Here is a 16,658-nt window from a genome sequence, read left to right as displayed (position 1 = left end):
GGGTGGACTAACCACAAGGTCATATCCCAAAGACTTTGATGAGACTGAGTTAGAGCCTGGGCTTGCACAACATGACACCCATTGTGAGTGACAAGCCACAGTGAGTTATTGTACAAATTCAGACTTCTTCCTGTAGGGTGGCTTGTTTCAGAACAAGCCACCCTGAAACCCCAGGAGTGGTGAGGGCAACTTGGTGCTTTCTAACAAGCCTCCCTACAGGAAGGAATCTGGGTTTGCATGACATGCCACCAGGGACATCAACGATCCTAAAACAAGTCATGAGTCCTCAGAGTGACCTCAGAAAAATGAGATGCCCTGAAGAAATCATGCTGCATTTGCCCAACAAACAATCCATAATGGGTGATCAGCCCTGTGGGTTGCCATGTTATACAACCCAGGTCAAACTCTGCCCTGGAAGGTTAGCGAATTCCTTGGAGCTGTGTGGTAGGTGATGCAAGGGGTGGAGGAGGAAGGGGGGATTGTTGAAAATGTCCTCTCTCCTGCTTTCTTAGATCAAAGAGCACTGACTCTGCTGGATCAAGGATTATCCCATCATCAGAGCGACATCAGTTGACTACAGCCATATATGCCACTTTGCCACATATTCCAGAAGTAGCTGAAGCATTTTATTAGAACATGAGCAGAAGCACTCATGGTGCTCCAACAAAATTCCTGCATGAACAGCTTAACCATTCATATGAAGCTGCATTAGCTCTGTGTATACAAGAAGTTCCCCACCCACCTCATATAAGGATGATCAAGAAAGCACTTTTATTATTTTATATTTCATTTCTGTACCACCCCATAGCCAAAGATCTCTGGGCATTTTACAACAATGTATAAAATGAAACAATAAAATACAGTACAAATACTATAAAAATGTTTACATGAACTTAAAATAGCTTAAAACACAGTAAAATACAGTAAAAGACCCAGCAAAGAAGAACCACCAGCTAGATAATCCCCTCAGACATCTGGATCACCAAGGAAAACTGAGATTTACAGATTTACAGGTTAAAACCAGCACCCTGAATTGGGCCTGAAAGCATACAGGCAGGCAATGCAGGTGATCCAGAACTGGTCTCATATGTTCAGACCTACAGGTCCCAGTTATGACTCTAGCTGCTGCATTCTGCACCAGCTGCAAATTCTGAAGCATCTTAAAGGGCAGCCTCACATAGATTGTGTTGCAGCAATCTAACTTGTCACTAAAAGAAGATTCAGTAACTTCTTATGACCTCAAGAAGTTACTGGATCAAGTATCAATAACTAAAAACACATACCAATGATTCAATTACCTTTTCTGTGAGCTGTGCAGGAAGACATATCCAAAGGCCAGGACCAGGAGAGAAGATGGAAGTAAAACCAAAGCAGAACAATTAAAATATACATATATGATTTTCTACTTGAATAAAAATTACATGAGAGAACAAATGTGGATTTTAATGGATATATTAAATGTTCAATCAATACATTTTTGTGTCTCTGGATGTCTCCCAATTATTTATTTGTGGTATATGTTCATACCACCTGAAGGAGCGCTTACATCCATATATGCCCAGCTGCCCCTTGAGATCAGCGGGAGAGGCCCTTCTCCGGGAACCCTTCGTGAAAGAAATTAGGAGGGTGGCTACTCGGAGGAGGGCTTTCTCTGCGGTGGTGCCTAAGTTATGGAATGCGCTCCCCAGAGAGGTCCGCCTGGCGCCGTCGTTATTTGCTTTTCGGCGCCAGGCGAAGACCTTTTTATTTAAGCGGCATTTTAACTGTTAGTATTATTTGATCTTATCTGGCCAGGGCGGCTTATTTTATATTGTATTTTTTGGATTTTTAATGTTTATATTTATTGTAATTTATTGTTGTAAGCCGCCCCGAGGCTTCAGCGAATGGGGCGGCATAAAAATGTTTTAATAAATAAATAAAAATAAAATACCAAAGTCATCAAACCTGTTATAATCTAGCAATTTGATGCTTTTGTCAAATTAGGATAAAAATTAAAACATCTAATGGAATGATCACAAGGACCCATCCTCTTTATCCTTTGACAATCAAAGAACCCATTGATTTGTTCAGGAACTCCAGGTAATTAAAATGACTAGTTATTTGCTACTGTCAAAATGGGAACAGGATTAGTTCTGTCCTGTTCTGTTCCATTTTTATAAAATGTGTGTCATGTTTCACAGGATATCAAAATAGCTTGAATTATCTTGTTCTTTTGAATACTTTCATTTTTTATTCCTGAAAAAAATAAGCACTTTTCAGTGCAATTTTATCAATGTCAGCTGAGAAGTAAGTCTTCCTGAGTGCTAAATAAGTGTGTATAGGATTGCAGCTGTAATACCTATTTTACTTTATTAGTCTATGGCCTGGTTCACATGTAACAACAAACCATGGGTTATCAGGACCTCATAGGAGTAAGTATGCTGCCTATAGTCTTCTTGCTATTTCTGTTCGGTTTCTGATTTAAAAAGCAACAAATTCCAGGCATGCAACCATGGAATCCTGGGTGGTTGAAGGTTAACCAACTGATAGTTTCAATTCAACAACAATCTATGAATTAAATGTCTGGTTGTGTATTCCTCAACAACCTGAGTTCTGGGGTGGATACAAGTAAAAGTGGTGAGCAAGCAGGAGGCGGCATGCTTCCTCAGTCAACCACTGGTTAAATAACCCATGACTGATGATGACATATGAAGGTGGAGAAGGCTGGTATGGGCAATACTGGGCTGGGTTACTTATGGTCTAGCTCAGTATAAAGCAGTTTTCTACATTCCATTATGCAGTTAACATAAACATTGCAATTTTACAGTACATTTGCTTCCATCTTGTAAGAACATGAGAAGAGCCCCACTGCAGACCAAAAGCCCATCTAGTCCAGCATGCTGTGGATAGCCAGATGCTTCTGTGGAGCTTATAAATAGGACATGAAGGCAACTGCACTCCTGTCCCTCATTCCATGTCCCCAGCATCTGGTATTTCAAACATTAGGAACATCTGGGGTATAGTTGTTCATAGTGGTAGTTATATGACTATAAATGAAGGGAGAGAAAAAGTCTGTTCATGCCAAAAAGCTTAATTCCTTTACACTGTATGTATTTTAACAGACAGGAGAACTATGAAAAGAATTGCTTATATTTGCTCTTTTCCACCAGAATGTCAAATGCAGTAAAACTGGAAAAACATAGTAGGAATGAAAGTGTCTCCCCACTCCTCCAGCGATATTTTAATAAAATGTGTTGGATTATTTTGCAGAATTCTTTGAACAAGTTCCCACAGCAAACTGCAATTATAATCTCTAGCCATGAATGTAATTGTTGACAGAACCCGCAGACAATGATTATGCACCAAAAGCTACTCATTATTTATGATATTTATTGTCTTCTATAATATAGCATGGAGATTTTGGAGAAAACATCCATTTAAAACAATAAAAGATCAGAAACCACTTTCTTTAAACAGTGACCCTTTACAAAAATCTTGTTTTACATCTAGCAAGCACTAAGATTAGCATTTTCATGCAAGTACTGAGCTTGCATTTAAAGAGCTGCCATGAATACAGGTTTTCCCATTCTCAGCAGAAGTTGCTGTTCTACAAGTCCCTCACTTTGTGTCAATGGATTTAGTTCCAAATCAGAATCCTGCTTGTGATTTTCTCCAAAATCTCCAGGCAGGAGATCCAGAAGAGAAGTAATGTTTAGCGACCCACAGCACCTAAGGCCCCAGGGGAATATTGCTGGCTCATGCTATTTTTCATACATACATACATACATGCACCGTTGTTGCAGAAGCCATTTTGCTGAGTGCTGTTGACATACTGCTTAAACACTAGAAATTGGAATGTAGTTTATGAAAGTTCTAAACTAGTTACTCTAGTCTGTTATCTGTACACCCTCAAGGCTTCATTTTACATACTATTAAACCATGGCTAGGGAACCTCTGGCCTATGGGGCCTTGGGCGAGGTCTCATGCAGAAATCAAACCCTCTCAAATGGAAGATGAAGGGAGAATGACTGGCTCAGAGAATGAATGCACCCTTGCTCAGAGAATGAATCACTGGCAGAACCTCTATCTTTCCAGGCTTGCATAAGTCTTAGGCTACACAATCAGGCAGAGGCCTTTTGACAGCCCAGTCAGCTCCCCCTGTGGGAACAGAGCTGCCTACACTGCAAGCCTTGTCAGCCTACACAAGGCTCTGGGTGTCTTCGCTGAGACAACATCCTCCTTTTGATGTAGTAAGGAGGATGGACCCACTTTGAGCTATCTGCCTGGTTCTGACAACTCATCTACAGTAATTGGCTCTCTCCATATGGAACAATTAAAGGACAGCTATAGGACCTCAAAGACTAACTGGGATAGCCGTTAGAAATGGGAAGGGATTTTCAGCACATGACAAACAGAATGTATACACCCTGCAGTTACAAAAGGAAAACACATAAATCAGCATCCAAAAATGTTGAAAAGTTCCATATTTGTTTCATGAACCTCAAACATTTTTGTCACATGCAGCACAAAGATTAAAAAAATGCATTAAGCATCATTTGAGTTTATATTTGCTTCTGATGAACAATATCGTAGATCAGTTGACTGGCAGAAATTGTCATGGCAGTGTTCAGCAAATAGAGTGGAGTATTTATAACAACTCATTTGAACCCTCTAAATGCATATTTCCATCTTAAATTTCCTCTATGTGCATATAGATCAAGCCATTCATTTTGTCACATCCTGCATCCATGTAACTGACATTCTTTTCAAGAACATCATCAGAGGAATCCTCTCTCTACTCTTGCTCTTTCATCATATCTGGTAAACATTTCAGAACTTGAATTTCAAGAACTGCTAGTGAACAAAATATAGTTCAAACATTGTTCATCCTTTTATTCATTCAATAAATCTGAATAGCAAATAAGTTCTAAAGCTCATGACAGACAATACATGAACAACAAAGAATACATTGGAAAGACAAGATCATTTACACCAATAAACAAAATATTAAGACTGGAAGAGTGCAAAAAGCATCCTTTTGCATTTCTATTCACACAGACATAGCCCAGTGTTTCCAACAACTTTCACAGACATGTCTGCTGGTCATTTTGTGTCCCTTAAAGTTGCACCCTAAACGACAAATGAAAGAGCTGAAAAATGAAAGAGCAAAATTAAGATTACCTGTGCTGTTAGTAAGGGTTGTGTGTCTTCTACATCAATTACAACATCCCGCCGAGGTGCAGCTGCTAGAAGACTCACTGCAAATCAAATATTTGAACAACAAAAGCCACATTCATAGATGTTTTTGGTCATGATTTTCGTCTGTATTTTTTCCAGTCCCTCACTCTTTCTTTATCTTCCCTTGTATGAAAGACCCTGAATCAGCAACCCAGGGGCAGAGAAGGTAGATGTAGACACCGACAAAGATGCATGCATGCACAACATATGGGCAGGTTCTTCAGTATATTGAACTTTTGTGTGGCTTTTAATTGTAAGTTGCTGTGAAAGCCAATCCTGGCAGAAATGTGGGGTATAAACAGGATAATGAAATGTTGATTTTCTAGTCGACAACCAAATACATGTACTACATTTCTGACATTCGAAGTCTGAGTGCACTGCTTACGCAGCCAAAGTGGTACACAAGAGGAAGGCATCAAAAGGCAGAAAGAGAAAGGTTTTCAGGTGTGCAAAAACTCTCTAGAAAAAAGTCCTAGAGGTAGAACCTGCAAAGCAGTCTAATGAAACTGAGCATGTCTACTGACAGGAAAGTCCAAACCAAGGTGATATTGGCTGGGGATGGAATAGAGCAGCTGGAATCCTGAACATTAACACTCAGCAACACAATCAATTTTTGCAGGTTCAACTTATGTACAATTAATTGATATCTCAAGTGTGAGATATCAATTAATTGTACATAAGTTGAACCTGCAAAAATTAAGAAGGTGGGACAGCAGCACTCAAATTAATCCACCTTTGTTAATATCCTTGCTGTCTTTCTCTCTATGACTGGCTCTTTAAAATCAGTATCACCAGTTACATGAGTCATCCTAAAAGGCCTTGAGCACAATCCACTGGGAACATCACATCCACAAACCTCACAAACGAATGGGAACTGCACAAAAGTGCAGGAGGCATAGTTAGTGGACTGTACCAAGGGCAGCAAGACCTCAATCTAATAGGAGAAAAGCCCTCGATTTTATGCAAACTCTACCTTTCATCTGCGGTGCAATGTCTTCTTTGGTAGCATATGGATCACAACGAAAATGCTCCAGTAAATCAATGGTGCACTGTCCCACGATAGGTTTTCGGCCAAATTGCCTATGGTCTATCACTTTAAGAACTATGGATGGCATGTACAATTCCTCCTTAGGCAGTAGCTAGTAAAAAACAAAAACAAAACTGCTAAACGTAAAATGGATTAAATTATACAGTTAATAAGATTCCTGAGTTTCAAACAAACTGCAGAAACTGTTCTGATTTCTGCTGCTTTTAAGTGGAAAATACATGTGGACTTATATATATAAGTCATGTATAAAGTAGAACCTGAATGGTCTGATTTTAAGAACAAAAAGGGAAATGTTGGCGAGGTATCTTAAACTATCTTATTTCCTTGCAACCTCTTCATCTTTCTTCTACCATTCCCCTTTCAACTGGGCTCTAATAAAAGCAATTAAAACATTTTCATTATTTCCTTAAGGCATCCACTAGGGCAGTAGTGGTGAACCTATGGCACGTGTACCACAGTGGGCACGCAGAGCCCTCTCTATCGGCACGCAAGCCAAGTCCCAGCATCGCCCCAGCAGCCGAGCATCAGATAACAGCGCACATAGGGGCCACATGCATGGTCAGAAAGGAGTAGTGGCACCAGGCGATGACGTCACGAGCTGCGACTCATTAGCCACGACTCGTCCAAGCTTTCGCAAGGCCGGTCAGTGTACTGCCAAGGATATATATATATATTAGCTTGGACTGGCTGTGAGGTGTTTTTTCTAAACTAAAAACTCAGTTTTCAGGTTTTATTGTAGTGTTGGCACTTTGTGATAAATAAGTGGATTTTTGGTTGCAGTTTGGGCATTTGGTCTCTAAAAAGTTCGCCATCACTGCACTAGGGTATCCAATTCTGATTTGACCAGTGGCACAGGGAAAGAGGGCTTTAATGTTTTCTCTGGATCATTTTGCTGATCCTAGTTGATTCTTCCCTGCAAAACTATTATTAGGTGAGCAGTGAAAAAGTACTCAGTGCCTGGTGGTGATGGGCAGTTCTTCTGTGTGGCTAATAGCAGCTTCCTGGAGAGGGTGTTATTTATACTATGTGAACAGCAAAGAGTTAACTCCCCTACTCCGAATATTACTGCTACAATCATGTATCAAAGCTCCCAGTGGTTGATCTAACATGACAATGAAAATGCAGGAAGATCCAGCCATGCATCTCCTGCATCTTGCATACTTTGGCCCTTGGAAGAAAGTCCAAACCACTCAGATATTGCTTGGTATGGAAATATACCACTACACTGATGCCTGTGCCACTGCACATGGTTTTCCATGTGCAATACTAGTGCACACAATGTTTCATTACACACAGGGATCCCTGGGAATCTTAAAAACGCTCCTATAGGTAATTCGTTTAGGTCAGTTGCTTTTAACTGAATACCACCAATACCAAAAGCATGCTGTATATCATTCTGTAAGAGTATATCAGCGCCATACCACTTTCATGAAGAGAACAGATCCAGGAAAATTTGGTGTCTTCTTCAGGTTTTTGATCACTACAGACTCTACCATTTCACCTCCACACTCTATAATGAGACTAGGGGAAGTAACAGAAGCCATTTGGTAGTTCTTCATGTTGCGCAATCCCCAGGCAAGGATCTGTTTAAAAAATTGACAGCATAGATATTACTAAAAGAACCTGCAGACTCAACTAAAATACTAACAATGAAGAAAAAAATTCCTGAATATCAATTTATAATTCTATTTAGAGAAAATATTAATATACATTTTCTGAAAAATTAATCTGGCATTCAACTATTTATTTTATCGAATTGGCCAAACTATTCTGTTACTTTAGAGCTACAATGAATTGGATGCAGGACCTGCCTTCTGTTAAGGGAAGGTCTCTGTCTAAGGAATGTGCTTGAGTTCACACTAGAGCTTATTCAGCAAGGCCCCCAGATCCTCTGTAGCTTTTTCAAGATGGAGGAGCTACCATGTAGCTGCATGGTAAGTCAAACATCTAAGAGTCTGACTTATCATGGGGGCATGGGGGTAAGGGGGTATTGATAAGTCTATATCCAACTATTGTAGTGATTAATAGGTACTCACAATATTTCAGACAGTGTATAGACTACATCCTTGACTAATATAAACTGAAAACAGGGAACAAGAATAAAGGATGAATAATGAATAATGGGAGTAGGTTAGTGGAAGTGAAGGAGCAACTAAAGGTAGGGCGATGTTACTTATCAAGCCATTGATAGCATTGATAAAAAACTTTAAGCACATGGAAAGATTTGCATACATTATCTCTTGAATACTCCCAACAGCCCTGTAAAACAGGTGAGTGCTGTTATTTCCCAGATGTGAGGTTGAGAAATACTGGCTACCCTTAGGCCAAATTCATGATTTGAACTTGGAACCTGCCACCTCATTGCTCAAATTTACAATCACTACATCATAGCCCCATTCATCACCTTCTGTGATCCATATTTATTTTTTTTATTTGAAATTATTTTGGCTTGCTTTTAAGGGTAAAACCTAATAAAAGGGACAAATGACTATTACACACAGATTTTCTTTTTTCTAATCAACTTGGAGTAGAACTAGGTACAAGGAAAATAAAACCTCATTCAGATGCTTTTTTCTGGGTGCTGAAATTCTCCTTGATCAAAAGCACCAGCTGTTAGTTCTACAGCTTTATACATATTTCAAATCTTACAGTACCCCTTGACCTTGTTCATAGAGATATGGAAGTATTAACCATGTGAGTCATGTCCATTTTCCAGCATCAATCACAATACCTCAATAGCTGTCTGTTGAACCACAGGTCTGATTCCTTGTGGTACCATATAAAGGTTTGGGGCTTTTTGTGAAGGAAGAATTGGAAGGTTGGTGCCACCCTGTTTGGAAACAGAGACAGTGTTTGCCATGATTTATTTGCATGCATAATAGTCCCATCAAGAGGTCTTGAAGTCTGAAAGAAATACATTTGCATTACATTACCTTTTCATGTAGTATAAGCTCAGCTGCTAAAAGGACATCTCCACAAGTTTTGCCTCCATTCAGAACAGGATACCAGAGAAGTTTAGGAGTAAGATCAGTATCTGGGTTCAGTTTCACCATAGGAGGGCAAGAGGTTCTTCCAAGAAACTCATCTTTGCCCTGAGCAAATTGATGAGTCCAAAAGAGTCAATCTGTTTATTATCTATTTATTGTTAATAAAAATAAATCAAGACATAACTGAGAAAAAGCTACCACCTACCACTTGATCACTGTCAAAGAGTTCAACCACTACATCAGGAGGATTTTGCACTACCATTTGTGGGTCTCCATAGATTTCAATTTCATCAAATATGATAGTTTGATCCCAGGTTGGGTTTAGCGTTGAGTGGATTGTCTCAGTTGTTTTGCTTCGATGGAGGAATGAAACATGAGCATATGGATCTGAAAGGGCACAGAAAGTGAATATAAAGGTATACATACCTACATACTTACACACAGGGCTTTTTTTTGTCATAGAACGCACCGGAACAGCGTTCCAGCACCTTTTTTTCCAATGGATTTTACAAAGTGCTTTTGAATCATAGCAGATCAGCAGCAAACATCATTAACATAGTGCCTGCAGGCTGCTTTTGTGTCTGCGATCTGATAGTGAGGGTGCTGCTCTAGGCTTGGGATGCTGCTCCGCTTGGGATTGGTGTGTGTGGTCGCGCGCTTACTGCCAGCAAGTGAGTTCTGGCACCTTTTTTTTTTTTTTACAAAAAAGCACTGCTTACACAATACTTACGCAGACACTTTAACATTTTGGTTTTAAAAATTTCTTTCCATAGTCTCTCTTTGGGCCAGCCCTACCATTAGACAGAACGCAGCAATTGCCTCAGACAGCAGATGCTGAGGGTGCAGCAGTGGCATCTCCTCCTCCTTGAACCCTTTTTCCTGAGTGCTCTGGCCATTTTCTCCCCACTTAGAAGAGAAAGCTGTGGGTGCTCCATAGCCTGTCGTACACCCCTTAAACATGCCTTCTTCTTTCAGATGAGAGGGAGGCCCTATCCTATTGCCATTGCTGAACTAAGATTCAACTACCAGTCCAGTCAGCTTGTCTATGTGGAATTGAGTAAGCTTGTCCAGGCAGCAGAATGATTTGGTCAGCCCTGCTCTCTTGCTACAATAAGAAGCAACCCTCGAAGTCATTAAACCAAGCCCCGAACCTGCTTTATACCAGCCCATATGAAAAGGTACTTTACTGCTGAGCTTGAAACCACAGTAACAATACACATTTGAAGTTTCTTTTACAGTTATGGAAAGTAAGTTACAACAACAACAACAACAACAACAATGCCAAAGGCTCTCCTGTGCTAGTGAGAGTGATAGGTAACCAAAACTGAAGTAATTCCAAGCAAAGTGGTAATTACTAATTTTCCTTAAGAAAGGCTTTATGTTGAATTTCATTTTGGCAATTTGATTGTTTAACTTCATCTAGTGTTTGCTCAGGACTGCAATCTAAGATACTAATGTAATGTAGACCTTTATCAGGAGATAGTTAGGGGAAGTGCAACCCTGCTAATTCTATTTGATCCACCATTAGTTTTTTTCCAGGAAGTCTTTACTTGCTGGTGGTCTTAATGTTATTTTGTTTTTCAGTGATTTAAATGTATTTTTTTATTCTTTTATTTGTTTCAGACTTTTAGCTGTTGACCTGTATGTTTGATCTGATCTCCATCTCTCTTCTTTGCAAATCATTGCAAGCCATCAAGACTATCTTAATCTGTTTACGGTATTGTAAACATTTTGCTGTATGCCATGAATTTGTCAGTACAGAAATGGCAACATGCAAATGTACACTAAGCTGCCTCTGTGCAGCAGAGGGTAATGTATGTATTGCACTGTATGAACTTTACCTTGTGAATGAAAACAAGAGTGCTTCAGATGTGATTTTCATTATTTTAACATTTTAAAATTGCTTCTAAGTATGGTAACCAATTCATATTAACTTTGCTGACCCATTATAGTCATAAATAAATAGAAAGGGATGATTCTATTTGCAATTTAAACAATCCATTCTACAAACCTTACAATTGACCTGGCAAGAATCTAAAACTTGCTTATTTATAGTTCCCTCTTCTTTTAAGGTAGAAGTGAAGGATGAAAGGGTTCCAGGCCCACTATTAGAAAGACTTCTGAATCACTAAGGCCTCTGAAGAAAGCCTCTGATGATCGTTATTAGCAGTTCCTGTACAAATTGCTATTACCCAGTGCATGGGCTGTTTAAAAGGTTAGCTGGAGGTCATCTCCAATGGCTCCCCTATCAAGGGACTGCATGGGAGTCCTACATACTTTTATTTAACTTTTTGTTTTGTTCTTCATTTTGGTCATCAATAAGCATAGTAATAAATAAAAAAGTTGGCATTTAGGTCTAAGAAATTCTATTTCTCATCTTGCACATATGAAACAACATTTTCCTAATAAATTCTTATTATTGTGGTTCTCTGCTATAGGTTGAATTCTGATAGATAAACTATTACAAAAAGTTTACAAAAATGAAAAAGAAAGAAGATGGCTGAGTGGAAGATGGTTTTTAAAAATCAGAGGAAATATTTCAGCAAGAATGTTTATGTGTTAGCATTTCACACATACTACACTACATATAATACAGTATTTTCCATATGAAACAGAGAAGCTACAAGTGTGGCACAATACACCTGGCTTAAACTTAACACGCCCTGTCCCCCATATCCAATGTTATTTTATAATGTTAATCCAATCTCTTTTTGTACCAGCTTTAACCTGAAAGAAATTCTTGGCTCAGCTGCTTTTGGTGACAGAGGGCTGGGCAGCCAGAGGAGCTTATGACTTCCATTGACTACATTATTGGCTGGGTTTTACTGGTTCCAGAGCAGGACTGGACATGTAGAAGGTTATAGGAAAGGGTGTCTAGATGAAGGCAGGAGTCTAGGAAAGAGGATATCAAATACTAAGAGTACAATCATATGTTTTGGCTAAAAACCCCACGAACTCCTACATCTGGATTCACAGCTTACTCCAGTTAGCATGTGGCAAAGCATGGCTGACTGGGTTATGCTGGGAGCTGTAGAACTTATGAACATGCATAGGAGGATTGCATCTTAAGTAGTCTAGGAGAACAAGGGGAAGAGCAGTAGGAGAAGGCAAAGTTTGAAAGAATGGAAGGCTAAAATGAGAATGAACAGAGAAAAGAAATGCACATAACAATGTTTTACGAAAGTGACTCAGACTGACATTTTCATATTGATTTGAAGTAACTGGCCAAAACTTTGTCTACAAACCTCTAGTAATAAAAGATTGAAGTGCATAGCTTCAAATGCCAGTCATTAATCAAGTTATATTAATTACAGACAATAAATGGACTTGCATTTATCAATGCATAGGTTCTTTGGATTGAATAGAGCCCCACCTCTACCCTTTGTACCTGAAAAGCTGTCTTTGTCCAAAGCCATAAGATTTCTTGCTTGATAGATATAACACCGAAGATGGTAACTATAGACTCCTAAGGAAAGAAAAGTTAGATGAGATAGATGTAAATAAAAAGGTAACTTTTCCTGTTCTGCTGTTACTTCAACTTTATCACTGTCACTGGATTCCTTCAGTCTATCTGTACTACAGTTGGGTCACTCTATAGTCTGCTATAGATTGTCTGTCCACCATAGGTTGAAATCCTCTGAAGGAATTGTTCTAATCCCAACTTCTGGTCAGTACCTAGCATAGTATTTGTATTAATTAACTGTATAGCAGGACAAATTTCCCTGCCAACAAAAATGACAAATTTGAAGCTGTTAAATTATGGGCACATCAAGAGAAGGCAAGACTTACTGGACAAGACAATCATGCTAGCACAAGTTGAAAACAAAATGAAAACCAAGTATGAGATGGATTGATTCCTAGCTTCTTTTCTCTTGTGAGGATCCCAGGGCAGTTTACACAGTATCACAACAACTTCCTCACAACAGCCCTGTGGGATAGGTTAGACTGAGAGTCCAAGACTAGCCCAAAGTCACCCAGTGAGCTTCATGGTCAAGTTGGAACTAGAACCAGTTCTCCAGTCCAACACACTAACCACAGTGGCTCTCAAAACACCTATACCTTTGGTGTGCTAGAATTTAAACCAGCAATGTCATTTGGTAGTTTAACGTCTGGAGTCGATGGAAGGAGCTGAATGATGTGGCTATTTTCACATAAGCATTGCCTCCCTGCAAGTGCAAGAAATGTTCTTATAGGAAACAACTGCACTTTTCAGTCTTCTTACATGATCTCCTGGATTCAAAGGTTAACCAGACTACTGTGGGACATTGCCAAGCAAGACCTACAACTATGACAGACTGATAACATGAGAACTGGTCTTAAGACATATGGATATTTTAATGAAATGTTCATAAGGTCAAAGTGAGTTTATGAATTCCAAGGTATCAACTCCAAATTTCACCTTGTATTTTACTTCTAACAGGGCAAAAGACAGTGTGGTGTAGTGGTTAAGAGCATGGGACTGGGACTCAGAGGATCTGGGTTCGAGTCCCCGCTCGGCCATGGAGCCAACTGGGTGACTTTGGGCCAGTCACAGTCTCTCAGCCCAACCTACCTCACAGGGTTGTTGTTGTGGGGATAAGATGGAGGAGGAGAGATAATGTAAGCTGCCTTGAGCCCTTTGTAGGAAAAAGGCAAGATATAAATCGAAAAAAATAAAAAGACATGCGTGATGCTATGCACTTTGAGCATATGAACAGGGATTCAAGAGGAACAGAAAAAGATCTTTGTCATACAGCAAAACCAAGTTTGTGGCACCTTAAAGATGAAAATGTCCTCAAATAAGTTATTTTACAAGAACTTACTATCAAAGTTACAGGAGACCATTGGCGTGTTTGCACCAAATGTACGTGTTGCTGTATCTTTTGCCTTCTCAGAGCTCTTGTCTCCATCATCAATACTTGTATCAGCCCCCTAAGATATAAAGCCCTTGCGATTTATTAAGCACTATACACAGTTAAACCAAAAACAATTCTTGTGTCATGGCTTATAATATACATGCATACATATATTTAAAAACATAATACAAAAAAGAAAAAGGGATGGAAAACAATAGTAATAAAAAAGTAAACACACTGGTTTTACATCATGGTTCATATAATGACCAGCTTGATTGAAAAGCCGAATTAATTGTATTCCTGGAAGTATCTTTTAAAAATTATATTTTACTCATTTAAGAGAACCTATGAAAGCAAATGAAGAGGTGTGGAAGGGTGCGCTGAGGCAATGACCTGGAACCTCCCAGCTTCTGTCTCGTCCATCCCTGTGACTCTACTAGATGCACTCAAAGGTCTAGTGAGAAAAACAACAGAAAGGAGAGTGGAAAAGTAAAGATTGCCTCCATCACTCCCTTTTGCTCTACTGATCTTCTGCCAATAGACAAAAGCACAAGTTTGCTCTCTAGATTGTTTAAAAGGTAAAGTCAGGTTCCTATATCAAACTTACCCAGTAAATGCCAGAACAAGAGAACACAGTTCATTTATGCAGAAAACTGATTCTCAGAAACAGATTGTTGTAACAATAAACTAAACCCAGGCCATTCTTCCATGCTTGCAATATCCACATTTTTGGAACTGAGCTTCTTACATCCTAACCAGTAAGGTTATTTCCAAGCTTTATGTACTCTTCCCTGGATGTACTTAGGGTTTCCTAAGCACTAAATCACAATCCAGTCATTTCAAAGCATGCATGAGGATAATGGGTGTGCATACACTGCAGAATGCCTGTGCATGCAGTGGAAAGAAGGGAATGTGTATGTGATATTGGTGTGCAGGATAATTAATGCTGATAGGAGTGTTTGTTTTTCACTGCAAAAAGCAGCTTCAGAGGGCAATTTTCATCAGGACCACAGCATGGAAGGAAAGTATTAACCTCCTTTCCTTTGTGAGGCAGTCCCAGTTTTGCTTGGCTCCTACCCACCACCAGCAGCCACTTACAGTGGGAGCGGGGAAAGAGATGGGACGTTAAACCACAAGCTTAACATAGCACATGTAATTGTCCCCAGGCCAGGGTAAGGTTACATAAGAACATAAGAAAAGCCATGTTGGATCAGAGTAAAAGTCTATCCGGTTTAGCATTCAGTTCACATGGTGGCAAACCAGCTGTCTATAGGATCCTTCAAGCAGGATGGGTACAAGAATCTTGCCAGCCCAAGCTTCTCAGCACCTGGTGCATGCAGGCATTCTGTCACTGATCACAGAGATTGTGCATATCCAGCAAGGCTAGTATCTATTAATAACCTTGTCCTCCAAAGCTGAAAGCAGACAGTTTGGGGTGACTGTATATACTTGAACTTTAATAGCCAAACATAAAAATGAGATACTGGATACCTTCTCTTATATCCAATTCTCTAATCTGATTACCTGCAGAAGGACCCAGTTCAATCACCAGCTGGAAAAGTCCTAGCCTAAAACCCTGAAAAGCCATTGCCAGACAGGGCCAAATATATAAGCCAAGATGGATTAATGGTCTAACTTGGCATCTTCCTATGTCCCTGAGAAGTGGTATGCATGAAACCACTAGTTGCTTTGTAAAGGAATATATGGGACTTTTTACCATATGTGATGAACATGTGATAAAATTAATAAATGTAAAGCTTACCATGAGAAATTTAACTAATATTTAAGAAAATAATTTGTAAAAATATTATTAGAGACTTGTACTTCATGCTAAAGTCATGACATTATTTATACTTGTTTTGATAAATTATAGTAATTTGTGTTGAACCTTAATTGAGATTTGATTGATTTAATTATGGCAAAAGGAGATAGAAATTATCACTTCCTCAAGAACTGGTTAGATGTTGACACTATATGCTATATTACTGTAATATTGCTTGGTATCTTTTTTCTTACACAGACACACACATTTTATTTATTTCTTTTTTGTGAAAAGACAAAAACAAATACCAGTTGCTTTAATTGCTATCACAAGAACAAAATAAACAATTTAGCATTTCATAGCCTCTCCCTATATGTCATTTCCAATTATTCTATAAGGCATGGTAGAAAATCCCAACAACTTCTTGTGTTTAGAGGAAAGACTTTCAGTATTTTGCCACAACATTTTCCATACAGTGTTAGGTGAGCTATTAATTTCACTGCCCTTTTATCCAAGTCCTCAACTACCTTAGGCATCACTTGCTTACCATAACTTAAACTTTTAAGATTACAATTAATGTTGAAGTTAAGTTATAGTGAAGAGGTCTGAATGTTAGACTGTTTATACGTACAAGAGCTCCTTCAAGTTTAAAGATGGCTGCTGCACCATGTGTATCAGAAGGAGCCATTTTTCTCCTCCAACGTCTGCGGCGGAAAGTATCAGAACTGCGCTGCTTCCAATGAAATTTCCATCCAATCAATGATGCAAATTCCCATCCTTCTTGGTCTTCATATGATGTGGTAACCTGG

The 16,658-nt window shown here is 39.2% G+C and overlaps 1 protein-coding gene across 1 annotated transcript in view; it reads right to left on the bottom strand.

Annotated features, from left to right (window-relative positions):
* MYOF (myoferlin) overlaps positions 1-16,658 on the bottom strand; it is a 96,940-nt gene that overhangs the window by 27,746 nt on the left and 52,536 nt on the right. The window contains exons 30-39 of the mRNA XM_044420653.1: positions 16,481-16,654; positions 14,055-14,163; positions 12,641-12,718; positions 9,458-9,639; positions 9,199-9,357; positions 8,997-9,095; positions 7,687-7,848; positions 6,191-6,356; positions 5,161-5,237; positions 1,299-1,310 (exon numbers count right to left, since the gene is read on the bottom strand). Of these exons, the coding sequence (XP_044276588.1) occupies positions 1,299-1,310; positions 5,161-5,237; positions 6,191-6,356; positions 7,687-7,848; positions 8,997-9,095; positions 9,199-9,357; positions 9,458-9,639; positions 12,641-12,718; positions 14,055-14,163; positions 16,481-16,654 (1,218 nt within the window). The remainder of the gene's footprint in view (positions 1-1,298; positions 1,311-5,160; positions 5,238-6,190; positions 6,357-7,686; positions 7,849-8,996; positions 9,096-9,198; positions 9,358-9,457; positions 9,640-12,640; positions 12,719-14,054; positions 14,164-16,480; positions 16,655-16,658) is intronic.

Source organism: Varanus komodoensis, unplaced genomic scaffold (assembly GCF_004798865.1).
Source record: "Varanus komodoensis strain SLA01 unplaced genomic scaffold, ASM479886v1 scaffold11, whole genome shotgun sequence".
Classification (NCBI taxonomy): domain Eukaryota; kingdom Metazoa; phylum Chordata; class Lepidosauria; order Squamata; family Varanidae; genus Varanus; species Varanus komodoensis.
The sequence above is the reverse complement of the archived record's forward strand: the minus strand, read 5'-3'. Positions and strand labels throughout refer to the sequence as shown.